General features: G+C 49.8%; 2 protein-coding genes across 2 annotated transcripts; both read left to right on the top strand.

Moving 5' to 3' along the window:
• Window positions 1–1,626: 1,626 nt before the first annotated feature.
• Window positions 1,627–9,184, top strand: tbpl2 (TATA box binding protein like 2). The gene is made up of 8 exons (XM_035911956.2): window positions 1,627–1,873; window positions 1,953–2,169; window positions 2,705–2,792; window positions 2,868–2,959; window positions 3,048–3,215; window positions 3,291–3,385; window positions 3,814–3,912; window positions 9,144–9,184. The coding sequence occupies exons 1-7, from the start codon at window positions 1,708–1,710 to the stop codon at window positions 3,888–3,890; spliced, it is 903 nt and encodes a 300-aa protein (XP_035767849.2). The 5' UTR covers window positions 1,627–1,707; the 3' UTR covers window positions 3,891–3,912; window positions 9,144–9,184.
• atg14 (autophagy related 14) lies at window positions 5,898–12,657 on the top strand. Its single transcript, XM_006800590.3, has 11 exons — window positions 5,898–6,301; window positions 9,144–9,206; window positions 9,366–9,408; window positions 9,675–9,756; window positions 9,830–10,067; window positions 10,164–10,390; window positions 10,720–10,837; window positions 10,939–11,029; window positions 11,137–11,222; window positions 11,308–11,482; window positions 11,649–12,657. The coding sequence occupies exons 1-11, from the start codon at window positions 6,051–6,053 to the stop codon at window positions 11,769–11,771; spliced, it is 1,497 nt and encodes a 498-aa protein (XP_006800653.1). The 5' UTR covers window positions 5,898–6,050; the 3' UTR covers window positions 11,772–12,657.
• Window positions 12,658–13,159: the final 502 nt, after the last annotated feature.

Here is a 13,159-nt window from a genome sequence, read left to right as displayed (position 1 = left end):
AACATGAAAACACCAGACATCATGATGCAGACTTATAATTTGCACCGATGTTTATTCGAAATTCGCCCTCGGTGCGCCTGCTCGCTGCTGAAGTCAAAGTAAACTTTATTGTCATCTCCGCTACACACAGTCCAGTTTATGGAGAGACGAGACGACGATGCTCCAGTTACAGCAGTGCAAGTAAACAAACAATAAATATACACTTTGGGACTCGGGGTAAAGGGATCAATGACAATTTAACATTTATAATTTACAGTTTGATGATTTAAAGTCTCACACACAACGGGGGATTTGTGTTCCTACTGGAGTGCAAAATTAAACCAGTGGAAGATGGACAAGAAAAGGTCAAAGCCATCAGGAGCTCAGTTTAGAAAAAAGAGAAAAGAGGAGGAGAAACGAGCAACAGATGCAGGTAAGCAGACGTGTGATTGGATAATGGCAGGTCATCCTGAACCAATCAGAGTCAGAATACTTTATTAATTCCTAAGGAAATTATGTGTTACAGTTGCTCCAAGAAGAAACTGTAAAAATAGCAACAGTAACAGACTAAACTCCAAACATTATGTTACAGATTTTACACATTCAAGCAATAGCACTAATATACAGAGATCACTCAATTATAAATATCAAGGACTAACAGAGGAGATTATAAATGAATATCAAGAAATGTGAGGGTTTCGGGGGGGGGGGGGGGGGGGGGTGCTAGGACTGCCTCTGGGTGGGAGCATGTGCACGACCCCCAGCAGAGTAGTGAAACACCACGTGGTCTTCTTTAAAACTTTATTCAAAAATGAAGTGAAATACGCATCACAGTCGGGGCGTCTTCTCTTTTTTCTGCTTCATCAGAAACATCAGTGGAGAAGCAGGAAAGTGAGAGGAAACACAGGAAGTGTTTGAGGCTCCACCCCCCACAGGTGAAAATAAACGTGATCATTTAAAATGTAAAGTATGACAGACAGGAGCTGAGCCTGTTTGACTCTGAGCAGCAAACAGGAAGCTGTCAGCCACTGAGTGCCTGATTGGACGCACCTGTGCTGAGATCAGGTCTGGATCAGGCTGTCCATGGTTACCTGGATCAGGTCAAATGCTGTGGCGTCATGGACGAGTCGGCTTTGGAGCGTTACTTTGAAGACTCCATTGCAAACGTGAGTGTGAGGAAGAGGTGATGTCAGCGGGTTTGGGTGAGTCTGGACTCTCTCTGGTCTTCAGTCCCTGAGCCTCTAAAAAAGTTTGTTCTGCTCATTAAAACAGAAAATGTGCAGTGAAAGCCGGAGTAGTCCGATCTTCAGCGTGCGTCTGTGAAAAGCCATGAAACATGAAGTAAACCAGCAGTCGAGTGTAGATTTGGTACTGAAGGCCAGCTCTGGGTCCTCTGAGCGTCTGTGCTGAATGACTGTTTCCCGTCTGTGCTCGTTCGGCTCCTCAGATCTGTGAAATGTGTGAATGTGTGTTCAAAATCCTGCAGACAGTCCTGAACTGAGAGGAAGAACGTCACCTTTAAGTGCAAGCCCATTCAAACTGAACAGGAGCTGCACAACTATCAAAGAACTAGAGCGAGTCGTCTGAGAACAAATCAGTAAATAATCGTTAATGAAACTGGAAATGAGAGATGAACCTGGAGAAAATGACAGATGGTACAGGCGCCATTACTCAAATGTATAATCAAACTCTTATTCAGGCTTCTTTCTCCTGTAGGACTCTGGCTTTATGCTGGGGGGGGGGCTTGGTCTTCAAAGCCCTGCCCTCATTTCACAGGACCCCGCCTACCCATCAGAGAAGTCTGGAGCGAGCGGCGAGGCCGGTGACGAGCTTGACCTCAGTTTCCTTCCCGATGAGCTTAGCACACAGGAGGAACCGAGTCATGACGTATCAGGTATGACATCAGCAGACAGTGGGCGTGTACGACCTAGCAGCCAGTGACAGCGTCTCACCTGTACGCCATGTTATTCCAGGAGAGGAAGGCGGGTCTGCAGCTCTGGACGTGTCTCAGGACAGCGGTGTTGGTGTGGACTACAACTCCCAGGAATCCACAACCACCGAGGGCACACAGGAGGCGTCCACATCAGGAGCGGGGACCAGGGCCTCCCCCTTCTATCCGATGACCCCCATGACCCCTATGACCCCCGTGACCCCTGTGACAGAGAGGTCAGGAATCATCCCGCAGTTACAGTAAGTCACTGCTGAAGCCGTTCTTCATCTGGTTCTCATACAGTATAAAACTCCCCATAATCCCAGCACCTCGGGAGGCTTCCAGGAGACAGCCAATCAGAACTGAGGGTGACCTGCAGAGGTGCGCTGTGTGACGCGGTCAAAAGCAGAGTTCTAGTGCAGTAAATGATTAACAGGAGTGCTTTGAAAACCAGTTGTGCAATAATACAATCTGGGTCAGACGGGTGTGGCTGTGATGTCATTAATGTGGCTGTGATGTCATTAATCCACACCTGGTCTGATGACAACAGGAAGAGAAAAACAGTCTGAGGTTAAAGCTCATGACGGTGAAGTCCTGAGTTCAGCAGGAAGTGAGGAAATAACTGCTGTGACTGAGCACCGAGGCAGCGCCCACAGGTGAAACGCCGCCCCCTGGTGGTGATGATAACAAAAAGTGCCTTTAAACTCATCTTGCTCGCAGGCGTCCAAACTGTCGTGTGAGTGGCGGGTTTCAGACACGGGTTAACCTTCACTTCCTGCTTTGCTTCCTGTGCAGGAACATCGTCTCCACGGTGAATCTGGGCTGTCCGCTGGATCTGAAGTTCATCGCCCTGCAGGCCCGAAACGCCGAGTACAACCCAAAGGTACTGACATCGCTGAAGATTCTGATCTGAATCCCACGCCATCCAGCGGGGCTCATCGCTCTCGTGTCATTTCAGCGCTTCGCTGCGGTCATCATGAGGATCCGCGAGCCACGAACAACAGCTCTGATCTTCAGCTCTGGGAAGATGGTGTGCACAGGAGCCAAGAGGTCAGTGCATCACGCAGATGGTTCAGGTGTGAGCAGCATGCTGCGTGAAAGCGTAACCTCCCTCACGTCTGTGTCTGAGCACGTGCAGTGAGGAGCAGTCGCGCCTGGCGGCCCGGAAATACGCCCGGGTTGTGCAGAAACTCGGTTTCCCCGCCCGCTTCCTGGAGTTCAAGATCCAGAACATGGTGGCCAGCTGTGACGTGTGCTTCCCCATCAGACTGGAAGGACTGGTTCTGACCCACCAGCAGTTCAGCAGGTAAGAGGCGCACCTGATCCCCGTGGTGTTTAACCTGGATTTAAAGCGCTCCTCAGACCGGCGTTCCCTCCACAGTTACGAGCCGGAGCTGTTTCCGGGACTCATCTACCGGATGGTGAAGCCTCGAATCGTCCTGCTCATCTTTGTGTCGGGGAAGGTGGTTCTGACGGGTAATCGCCGCCACACGTCCGAGTTCATCAGCACAGACACAAACTGAAGCTTCAACACAGGGCGAGGGGCGTGGCCACAAAGTAGCGGCCGGGGTTCAAGTCCGACCTGTGCTCTGTGCCCACTGTCTCTGTCCAATTAAGAGGCCAAAACGATCCTGTTTAAAGAAAATGATCTTTAAAATATCTCTGAAACACAAAGTAAACTGAAAATCTGTCTTTGATTTGTTGCTAAGTCCAAAATGTGGATCTGATCTTAAGAAACGACTTCCTGCAAAACAAACTGTAGAAACATGACTAAATGATGATGTAACACCGGCTGCTTTCTATCAATGCTGTATTTTATTTTGAAAATCTCAGAAATGTGACTCTTATAATCATGAAATGGGACCGAATGACACCGTGCTAATCACTGAGCTGTTGCCTTCCAGGAGCCAAAGAGCGAGCCGAGATCTACGAAGCGTTCGAGAACATTTATCCGATCCTGAAGGGCTTCAGGAAGCAGTGAGAGCGGCACTTCCTGTTCCTGTGTACATATCTGATTCGATATTTGGGCTAAATGTTTTACTTTGAGTCGCACTGCAGAGTTATGGGATGGGATTTGTTTTAGAGTCTGTGCTCAAGAGTTCACCATCCTGAGAATCTGTTTTCTAAGAGTCATGTGACTTCAGTGTTTTCATACACACATTTCCACTGAGTGAATAAATGTGGAGACATCAGCTGTTGAACATAATAAAGGTGTCTGTGTATGTTGTACGGCCTTTAAAACCATCTTTACTGAGCGGTTGAAGCTGGAGCGCAGCAACAGTTTGGAAGGTGTCGCTCAAAACCCCAAATTTAATATGAGCTTTTCACACCTGAGCGTCGGTAACTGTGGGAAACACCAGACACAAAAAGACTCATCTGGATTAGGTTATTCCAACAAACTGCTCTTTATAGCCTTTCAGACGGCTTTCAAACTTTTATTCTGAAAAACATTGCAGCGGTTTTATTCTGAAGGGCAGGCCTTCACCTGACTGATCCGACATCCAGAGACGGCCTGAGTTTTGTGAACTGGGCTCAGGTTTGAGTCTTTGACGATCCTGGACAAACACGCAGCAGCAACAAAGCTTCAGTCTCACGCTGACAGTTCATTGGCCCACCTGTAGCTGTGAGGACGGCGTGCACTGCTGTGGTATTGTTTCATCTGTCTGTCATCCGTAAACTAAACCCCACAAACAAATAACTTTGTAGGTCACATGATGTGGCTGAACTAAAACCTGATTGGATCATAACCTGCACTGTAGACTTGAGTTACCTCGGCCAGGAGCTCATCAGCCCACGCAGCCTTTCCCCGTCAGCCTGGAGACGATGGCTCGCTTCTGTCCTTCCACGTTTCACTCGTGATTTTGTTTGCTCGAAGAACACAATAATTGGATCCGTCTAATTTCCCACAGTCACAGCACATGTCGCCCCACAGGTTTTTAAGACATCTGAGAGCGCTCCTCTCTGAGATCCTCACCTGTTCACTGAAGCTGACTTTTTTGTGAGTTAATTGTTGTTATGATGAAACTGAGTTTGGGAGCTTTTCGGCTGTTCCCAGTTACGATAAGAAAAGAAACTTCATTAGTCCCACACGCGGGAAATTTGTTTTGTCACAGCAAAAAGTGGACAGTGCAAAGTTATATAGCAAAAATTAGAGAACGCTGGAATACAATAAGAATAATATTCTGTACACAACTGTACAGAATAGAATAAAATCTACAATACGATAAAAATAAATAAATTCAAATGCTTTATACAACTGAGTAAAAATGCAACTCAGAAAAGAGTGTTGCACTTAGTGTTATTGCACATGTGTGGATGTGTTTGATCAGTTGGAGTCTTTGTTGTGGAGTCTGACAGCAGTGGGGAGGAAAGACCTGTGAAATCCGTCCCACACCGTGGGTGCTGCAGCCACTGAAGGAGCTGCTCAGTGCTGTCAGAGTCTCCTGCATGGTGGGAGATGTTGTCCAACAGGGATGACAGCTTAGCCGCCGTTCTCCTGTCACTCACCACCTCCACTGGGTCCAGAGGGCAGAACAGAGCTGGCCCTGATCAGCCTGTTCAGTCTCTTCCTGTCCCCGGCAGAGATGCTGCCGCCCCAGCAGACCACACCGTAAAAGATGGCTGAGGCCACCACAGAGTCATAGAAATTGTTAAACCTATTATTCCCTGCAGTAATGACCTAGTAATGACCCAATGGGAGGCTCGTGTTTAAATCTCCGTGGGTCTGCAGAGTTCATGACTTCACAGAATAAATGGACTGATTCTTATGCAGCACTCGGTGCTTCTACAACATCCACACTCCGATGCAGCATCAGAGAGTGACCCGGGGTTCGTATCCTGTGTAAGGATACTTGGCATGCAGACTGGGGAAGCCAGGAATCAACCACCAACCCTCCGATCACCTGATGAGTCGTTCACGTTGAGCTCTGAACAGAATTACTTTTAACAACCTCCCATGTTTTATGGTGACGTATGCCTGACCCCGCCCACTCGTGACGCCATCAGATAAACAAACCCGTCACGCTGTGAGAGGAAAGAGGAAGTGGCGGTCTGTCCTCGGGTTACAGCTGTGCGTTGGCTCTAAACTATGAGACGTTAGCGGCAGGCCGACCTTCGCGGAGCCGCAGACAGCGCAGCTAGCATGGCGTCCTCCGCCGGCCCGGCCCGGCCCGCTCCAGCCTCTGCGGCCCGGCCGTCACTGCGCCCTCCACTGCCGGCCTCGGCCCACTCCGCGCAGGGCTGCGTTATGCTGGAGTCCGTGGACGACGCGGAGGGGCTGTACGTGGCCGTGGAGCGCTGCCCTCTGTGCAGCACCTCCCGCCGCAGGCTTACCTGCGCTCGCTGCGTGCAGGCCGGAGACTTTGTGTACTTCGACGGCAGGAACACAGAGAGGTAAACACCGGAGCCGAATTCCACCGACGCACGCTCAAAGTTTCCCGTTCCTACGTTCCTCTGCGGACACGCAGCACCGGGGAGCTGCTCCGTTTCGCCTGAGGATAACGGTAGCTGTCGGTGCCGTTCGGCGTCGTTGTGACCACCGACTGCGTCTTAAAAAACGCTTTTCACGGCTTTCTTTGTGTCTGACTGCTCTGTTGGTGGGGACATTAGCCGAAGCGTGGAGCCCAAATAACACTGCTGTGGTGAAACAGGTGTTTCGGCTAAACCGAAGCGCGATTATTATTAAAATCAGAAACTCTTCTTTATTTTCTCAAACGTCAGAAGTTACGGTGTAATGACCGGAGGTGTGACACGCTAATACTCCACAGTCGCACCGTCTCGTCTTTAAAAAGGTGTAAACTAACCTGAAAACGGCGCTTAGCATTAGCAGCTAACAGTGGTTAGCTAAGTAACTTTCAGGTAGCCTGTTAGCTCAGCTCGGTTAGCCTTTGTATCAACATCTGTTACTGTTAGCTCAGCTAGATTAGCCTCGGTTAGCCTGTTAGCCTTTTTAAGCTTTATTTGGCCGGTTAGCTCAGTTTTGTAAGTCTGCTAGGTCTCAGGTTATCGTGTGTTGACCTGCTCTGGTATTGTTAGCCTGGTGGCTAGCTGCTGTGTTACAGAGTGCAGGGCTCGCAAAATTTCAAAATCCCTGGTAGCCCTTAGGGCAGGGACTCTTCAGTTTTTGGTAGCCCAAAATAAATTTAAGTAGCCCGAATAAAAAAAGAGAGCAATTTTTTGATTGATGTTTTGTTTCCTCTTTTGTTTCCGTTACAATATTATACATTAAAGTATAATATTGTAAAGGAAACAAAACATTAATCAAAAAATTGTTGAAACACAAATTACAACATTGTATAAAAATTACAATCATCAACTCAAATACTTGGTTCTAATTGAACAGAAATTTCTATGAACTTGTAAGAACTGTGAACATGAATCAGATCTGTCAGATCCTGAATCTGAAATTTCCACTGAAGTCACGGGTAAGAGGCAAGTGGGACCAAGATCGAGGCCGTTTGCTTTTTGAAGTTTGCAAAGACTGCTACATTGTGCCTGTGGTAGTTCACTCTTTGTAACATAGTACGCTGATCTAAACAGATTTTCAGGTTTATTTTTAGTTTGTTATTTGCAATTGGTGTTTGTTCTGGGAAAGATGCTGCAGACTGAGCAATAATGCATTTCTTGCATTTCTCATGGGTTCTAATGGAGGCCTTCCTTAAAATGACTGGTCCCAGTAACAAAGGCGCTTGTCGACTCAGAAATCGAGGGAAAACCAACAACACACCCAGAACATTATGTTATTTACACGGGTGCACAATAAGTGGTCCGCATGTGCGCATTCGCTGTCAAAGTAAAAGACGCGCACCAGATAAGAAGTTGCAGCGCGCGTTTGCGTCCATATAAAAGGCTGTTTTTGTCCACTAGAGTGGGATTTTCACGGCACATTCTGCACCAAGGCTGAGGGTCGCAGATGCCAACAGACTCAATAAACTGATCTGTAAGGCCAGTAATGTTGTGGGGATGGAGCTGGACTCCCTCAAGGTGGTGTCGGAGAGGCGGATGTTGTCCAAGATAAAGACAATGTTGGATAACACCTCCCACCCACTCCATGACGTGCTGGTCACTCACAGGAGGACGCTCAGTGAGAGACTGAGATTACCCATAATGCACCACTGAACGACACAGGAAATCTTTCCTGCCTGTGGCTCCCTGTACAACTCCTCCACCCAACACACTGTTTACTGCAACAGCTACACCTTTTTCTTTTTCAGATATTTATTAATAAGTGACTTTATGTGTGTGTATATATATGTGTATATCTTACTATTCTTAGTTCGCGTGTTGTCTGTCTGTTAATGTTTGTTTATAATGGAGCACTGTAACAAAAAATAATTTCCCCCAGGGATCAATAAAGTTTTCTGGTTCTGAATGCGCACCTGCAGACCACTTATGTGCAGCCCTGGTTATTTAGCTCGTCATATTGCAGCCACAGAAATTCTTTTGTCCATGAAACCATAAAGCTGCACTTTCTTTTTGCCTTATAGTCTGATTTGTCATAACTTTTCCGTTTTGTGGTAAGCTTTTCTTTGGCTGTCACTTCTTCACCCTGACCTGTCTTATTTGGCTCAGCAGAACTAAAATATATATCCTGCTGCTTTTACACACGCACTCACATAACGCTCAGTGATTCTCTGCGCGATCAACCTCTCACATGTTTAAGCTGCGGGAGATGTCTTGTCATGTTTGCATAGTAAGCTAACGATTGATAAGATGATGTGCAAATGATCATCACTCACCAATCAGTGCTGTCGCTCTCTATACACAGTTCACGCGATTGCAAAGTGAAAGCAAAAAACGAGCGCAAATTCAAACGCGATTTCAATATGTCACATACTGACAGTGGCTCACCGATGCCAATGACATAATTACCCAGCTACATTTCTGAAAGAATGCAAAAGCATTGACATATATTTTTCCTTCCTCTGATAGCCTGACGGGCAGGGCAGAGATAGGTTTTGGTAGCCCGACTGGAAAAACCGCTAGCCCCCCACGTCGGGCTAGCGATTTTGCGAGCCCTGGAGTGAGGTCATATGCTCCGTTTAGACGTTTCCCAGGCTGGAGTCAGTGAGATGACCTCAGGCCCCCCTGCTCTTTGTTACTGCAGCTGTTGCAGAAGTGTGCTGGGTTTAATCAGGCTGTCGGGTTCTGCTGGCTTCTGGTTCTGAAACTGTAAAACCCTCTCAGGTGTGAGGTTTTATCTACTGCAGGTGAACTCTCTGCTGTTTGTCTGCAGGTACACCGAGAAGCTTGAGCGGCTGAAGAAGCTGAAGGGGGAGAAGGAGCAGCTGCAGCAGAGGTAACACCTGCTGCTCACAGGTACAGGTGATGTCACAAACGGCTGTGGGGAGGGCGAGTGAAGCTGTTTGAGGCAGTACCTGTGCAGGTGTTGCAGATGTTTGTGTGTTTTTGGTGACAGCAGCTTGGAGATAACCTGTGACATCTTCTGTCCTCACAGCGTTGTGCAGGCCATGAACAGGAAGCTGCTGGCTGACGAGATGGTGAGTTCACAGCTGCACAGGTGTGCGTTCACGTGGCTGCCTCCTTATCGCTCCTCTGCTCTGTAATGTTACCTTCAGTGAGCTCACCTGCAGTTTTTAATGCGCTGTAGCTCCTCCCATCCTCTCCGAGAGCACGTCAGGTGCATCTGTGCGGCACCTCTGACCTCCAGCCGAGAGCTGATGTTTTAACTTGTTTGCATGAATAAAAATGTGAACAGATTAAAGTTCAAATCTCATTAAAAGCCAGTTGCTGTTGTCGTCCTCAGAAATGGAAGATCATGTCGTGTAAGATGAAGGTGGAGCAGCTAAAGGAGGCGGTTGCCTGGGGCAACGAGGAGGCGAGGCACGGTGAGTGTCAGCAGGTTTAAAACTGACACGGTGCGTGAGCCGTCGCGTGACCCGTTTCCCCCTCCTGCCGCAGATAACGAGCGCCTCTCCAGGTGTCAGGAGGACGTCCAGCGGCTGCAGCGCCGGGCCGTTCGCCACGGTGAGAAACGCGACAAGATCGAGCGCCACAACCGGCGTCTCGGTGAGCTGATGGAGAAACGCAGTCGAGACCTGCAGAGCCGACTGAGCCAGCTCGCCGCACTGCGGCGGGAGCACATCCGCGACCTCACCACCCACATCTTCCCCATGCAGGAGGAGAAACTGGGCAGCAGGTAGGGGGTGGAGCCTTCTGGGTTTCAGGAACACCTCTGATGGGACTGATGGAGCACGTGTTGTCATCCCGCTCTCTGCCCCTGTGTGTCCATTAGAGACCCTGCGGACGTCCTGGCCGAGTGCGACCCGCTGACCTCGAGCACGGTGAGCGAGCTGGCCGAGGCCCGGAGGACCACCTACCTGTCGGGACGCTGGATCTGGGACGACCAGAACGGAGAGACAAGCATCAGCATCACGGGGCCCCCTGTGGCCCTGCCCAGCAACGGAGACTGCTCCGCTTACTACAGCTGGGTGGAGGAGAAGAGCACCAATCAGGGCCCAGGTGAAGAGTGAGGAGGCGGAGCTTTAGTGGTCTTACTGATAACTGATCTCATTTTTTCCCTGAGTTCAGATTTCTTCTCAGCCAGAAGTTTGTTCTTGTATTTATCTGAAGTTGTTGTTGTTGTTGTTGTTCTTCTTCTTCTTCTTCTTCTTCTTCTTATTATTATTATTATTATTATTATTATTATTATTATTATTATTATTATTATTATAAAATACTTCATTTACTTCTAATTTTTTTAATAAAGAGTATTTTTATGTGGGTGCTCAGAAAACTTTAGTTTGAAAAGGTTTCAGGTGACCCTGACCTTTGACCTCCTTTTGCCGCAGAGCTGGACCACATTAACCCGGCTCACACCATCAGCGCCGCCCTCTGCTACACCACGCAGCTCGTCACCATCCTGTCCCACATGCTGGACGTCAACCTGCCCAAGAAGCTCTGCAACAGGTGGGAACGTTTGAAAAGTGGCGCCGCTCAGCTGTAGGTCGATTTTGCCGATGTCGCGGCGTCCATCTTTAATCTTCGCTCTGTGCTGTTTGTTTTCTCAGCGAGTTCTGCGGAGACAATCTGAGCCGCTACCGCTTCACCCGAGCTCTGAGCAAGCTGAACACCAACGTGCTCCACCTGTGCTTCTCTCAGGTGAGACTCGCACGCCGTTCGTCTTCTGTGTCGAGGCAGCAGGACGGATTCTGATTGATTGATCCGTCTCTGTGTTCCCGCCTCTCACCTCGTTTCTCTGTGTTCAGCACGTTGACAGCGAGAAGCTCCACCTCCATCACACCCTGAGGAACATCGTGTTTCTGGTTGCCCCTGACAACGACAGCCTGGGCAGGTGAGAGGGCAAGTGTTTGATTTCAGGAAAACGTGGGTGCGATCTGCTGATTGAGGGTGACGCCATGTTTACCCGTGTGCTTCAGGACGGGTCCGTTCGAGGTGTGCGCCGACCTGGAGGAGTCCATGGAGTTCGTGGAGCCGGAGGCGGAGGGGCCGGCGGAGGAGAGCGGAGACGAAGCGGTGACGGACGACGAGACGGACCTGGGGACGGACTGGGAGACGGTGCCCAGCCCGCGGTTCTGTGACATCCCCTCACAGGTAAACACACCTGAGGACCGAGCTGCTCGTGAAGGACGCAGCGGCGGGCGGGGGCGCCTGAGGGGAGGAGTCACTGTGACCTCCATAGCTCAGACATCAGTGCAGAGGAGTTACGGGGCTCCGCCTCGTGACCTCTAACCTCTCTTCCTCCTCTGTCCTCCTGCAGTCCATGGATCTTTCCCAGAGTGCCCTGCAGGTCTCGCAGCCCGCCGCCAACACCGGAGGGATGATCTCGTCCGCCGCCGCCTCCGTCAGCTCCTGGCTCAGAACCTACACCGGCCAGCGCTGACCCTGCGGAGTCCCGGGGCTTGTTTGGATCTCAGGGGTCAGAGGTCACCATCAGCGCTTCAGACTCTGCAAACGTGGCGTTTGAGGAGCTGAGAGGTCCTGCTGACGCGTCACTGCTGATTTGATTGGTTTAACTTTTTTTTCTCCTGTGAGGTCGTATCGCGGAGCCGCTCACTCTGATTGGACGAGGTTGTTACCGTCTGGAGGGGCGGAGCTCTTTTGCAATAAAATCTCTGCAGTAAGCTCCACGCACAGGCGGGGCTCAGTCTCCAGCGTGTCGGCGTCACGGTGACCTGACGTGACCTTTGTGACCTTTAAGGTCGTGATGAGAAACTGGAAGCGCTCGCGTTCAGCAGGACGCCACGAGGTCAACATGCGCTCTGATTGGAGGATTGTGCTCCGGCGCCGCTCCAAGCCTGACTCGTTTTTATGAAAACACTATTTTCAGTTTTTCTTGTACATTTTCAGCCTCATTCAAAAAAAAGTTTCTTCCTGTGGGCGGAGCGTGCATCGTCTCTTCTGATTGGCTCCAGTTTAGAAAATCGAGCTGCCATCACAGAGCAGCTGGAATCAGCTGGCCGACGTCGACCTTTGACCTGCTGCTCCTTTCTGATTGGACAGAGAACAGCTGTCTGTGATTGGATCCTGAAAAGCCGTTGCTCTGTAACGTACACCCTGATTGGGCGAGGAGGTAACACTGCGATCGTCTCGCTGCTTGAAGGTGTGGGTGAGCTCGCTCTGATCGATGGGAGTCAGCTGACCGGGCCGCCTCACGCTGTTTCGCTGAGCTGGTGATGATGACGGCGGTTTATGGACGAACATGTTTTATTTGAAGTGTTTCAGTTTGTGTGACGTTTGAAATAAAATCCTGTTTTCTGCTTTTTGAATCTGAAGTTGAGTTTTTAGTAGAGTGTGCGTGCGTTGACCTTTAACCTCAGGGGCCACAGGAGGTGCTGACATCCACATGCTGTACAGGCAGCTTCACCTGTGCCTGCAGGTGGATTAAAGCACAGGTGAGTGTACACCTGTAATAGCCGTGTGTGTGAGGACGCACAGCATCTCCACAGTAACTGCACGATTCACGCCACGGCGTGCTGATAGATTTAAAGACTTCACCCGCTGATGCTGGCGGGACGTCAGCGTCTGCTGTCTGTGCTCTGCAGGTGTGAACACCTGAGCTCAGGCTGTCTGATTGGACGGCTCCAGCTGATGGGTCTGGTTATTAGGCTGTCACAGCAAGCACAAGGTGAGCGCGGACAGGTGATGAGTTCACACGACTGAGCAGTTCCTGTGATGTCACACGGATCCCAGGCTGCATAGTGTTCGTGGCACAGGACCAGGCGAGCAGCACGGTGGGTGGAGAAACAAAACGGGTGGAGATGGAACAAC

This window comes from Neolamprologus brichardi, chromosome 19 (genome assembly GCF_056152115.1).
Source record: "Neolamprologus brichardi isolate AB-2024 chromosome 19, ASM5615211v1, whole genome shotgun sequence".
In the NCBI taxonomy this organism is placed as follows: Eukaryota; Metazoa; Chordata; class Actinopteri; order Cichliformes; family Cichlidae; genus Neolamprologus; species Neolamprologus brichardi.
The sequence above is the reverse complement of the archived record's forward strand: the minus strand, read 5'-3'. Positions and strand labels throughout refer to the sequence as shown.

Excerpts from the sequence above, each read along its gene's own strand:
- tbpl2 (XM_035911956.2), top strand. The coding sequence starts at position 1,708 with ATGCTGGGGGGGGGGCTTGGTCTTCAAAGCCCTGCCCTCATTTCACAG. Across the intron at positions 1,874-1,952 it reads ACCGAGTCATGACGTATCAG|GAGAGGAAGGCGGGTCTGCA; the intron begins GTATGACATCAG and ends ATGTTATTCCAG. Across the intron at positions 2,960-3,047 it reads GTGTGCACAGGAGCCAAGAG|TGAGGAGCAGTCGCGCCTGG; the intron begins GTCAGTGCATCA and ends GAGCACGTGCAG.
- atg14 (XM_006800590.3), top strand. The coding sequence starts at position 6,051 with ATGGCGTCCTCCGCCGGCCCGGCCCGGCCCGCTCCAGCCTCTGCGGCC. Across the intron at positions 9,409-9,674 it reads AGCTGCTGGCTGACGAGATG|AAATGGAAGATCATGTCGTG; the intron begins GTGAGTTCACAG and ends TGTCGTCCTCAG. Across the intron at positions 10,838-10,938 it reads CCCAAGAAGCTCTGCAACAG|CGAGTTCTGCGGAGACAATC; the intron begins GTGGGAACGTTT and ends TTGTTTTCTCAG.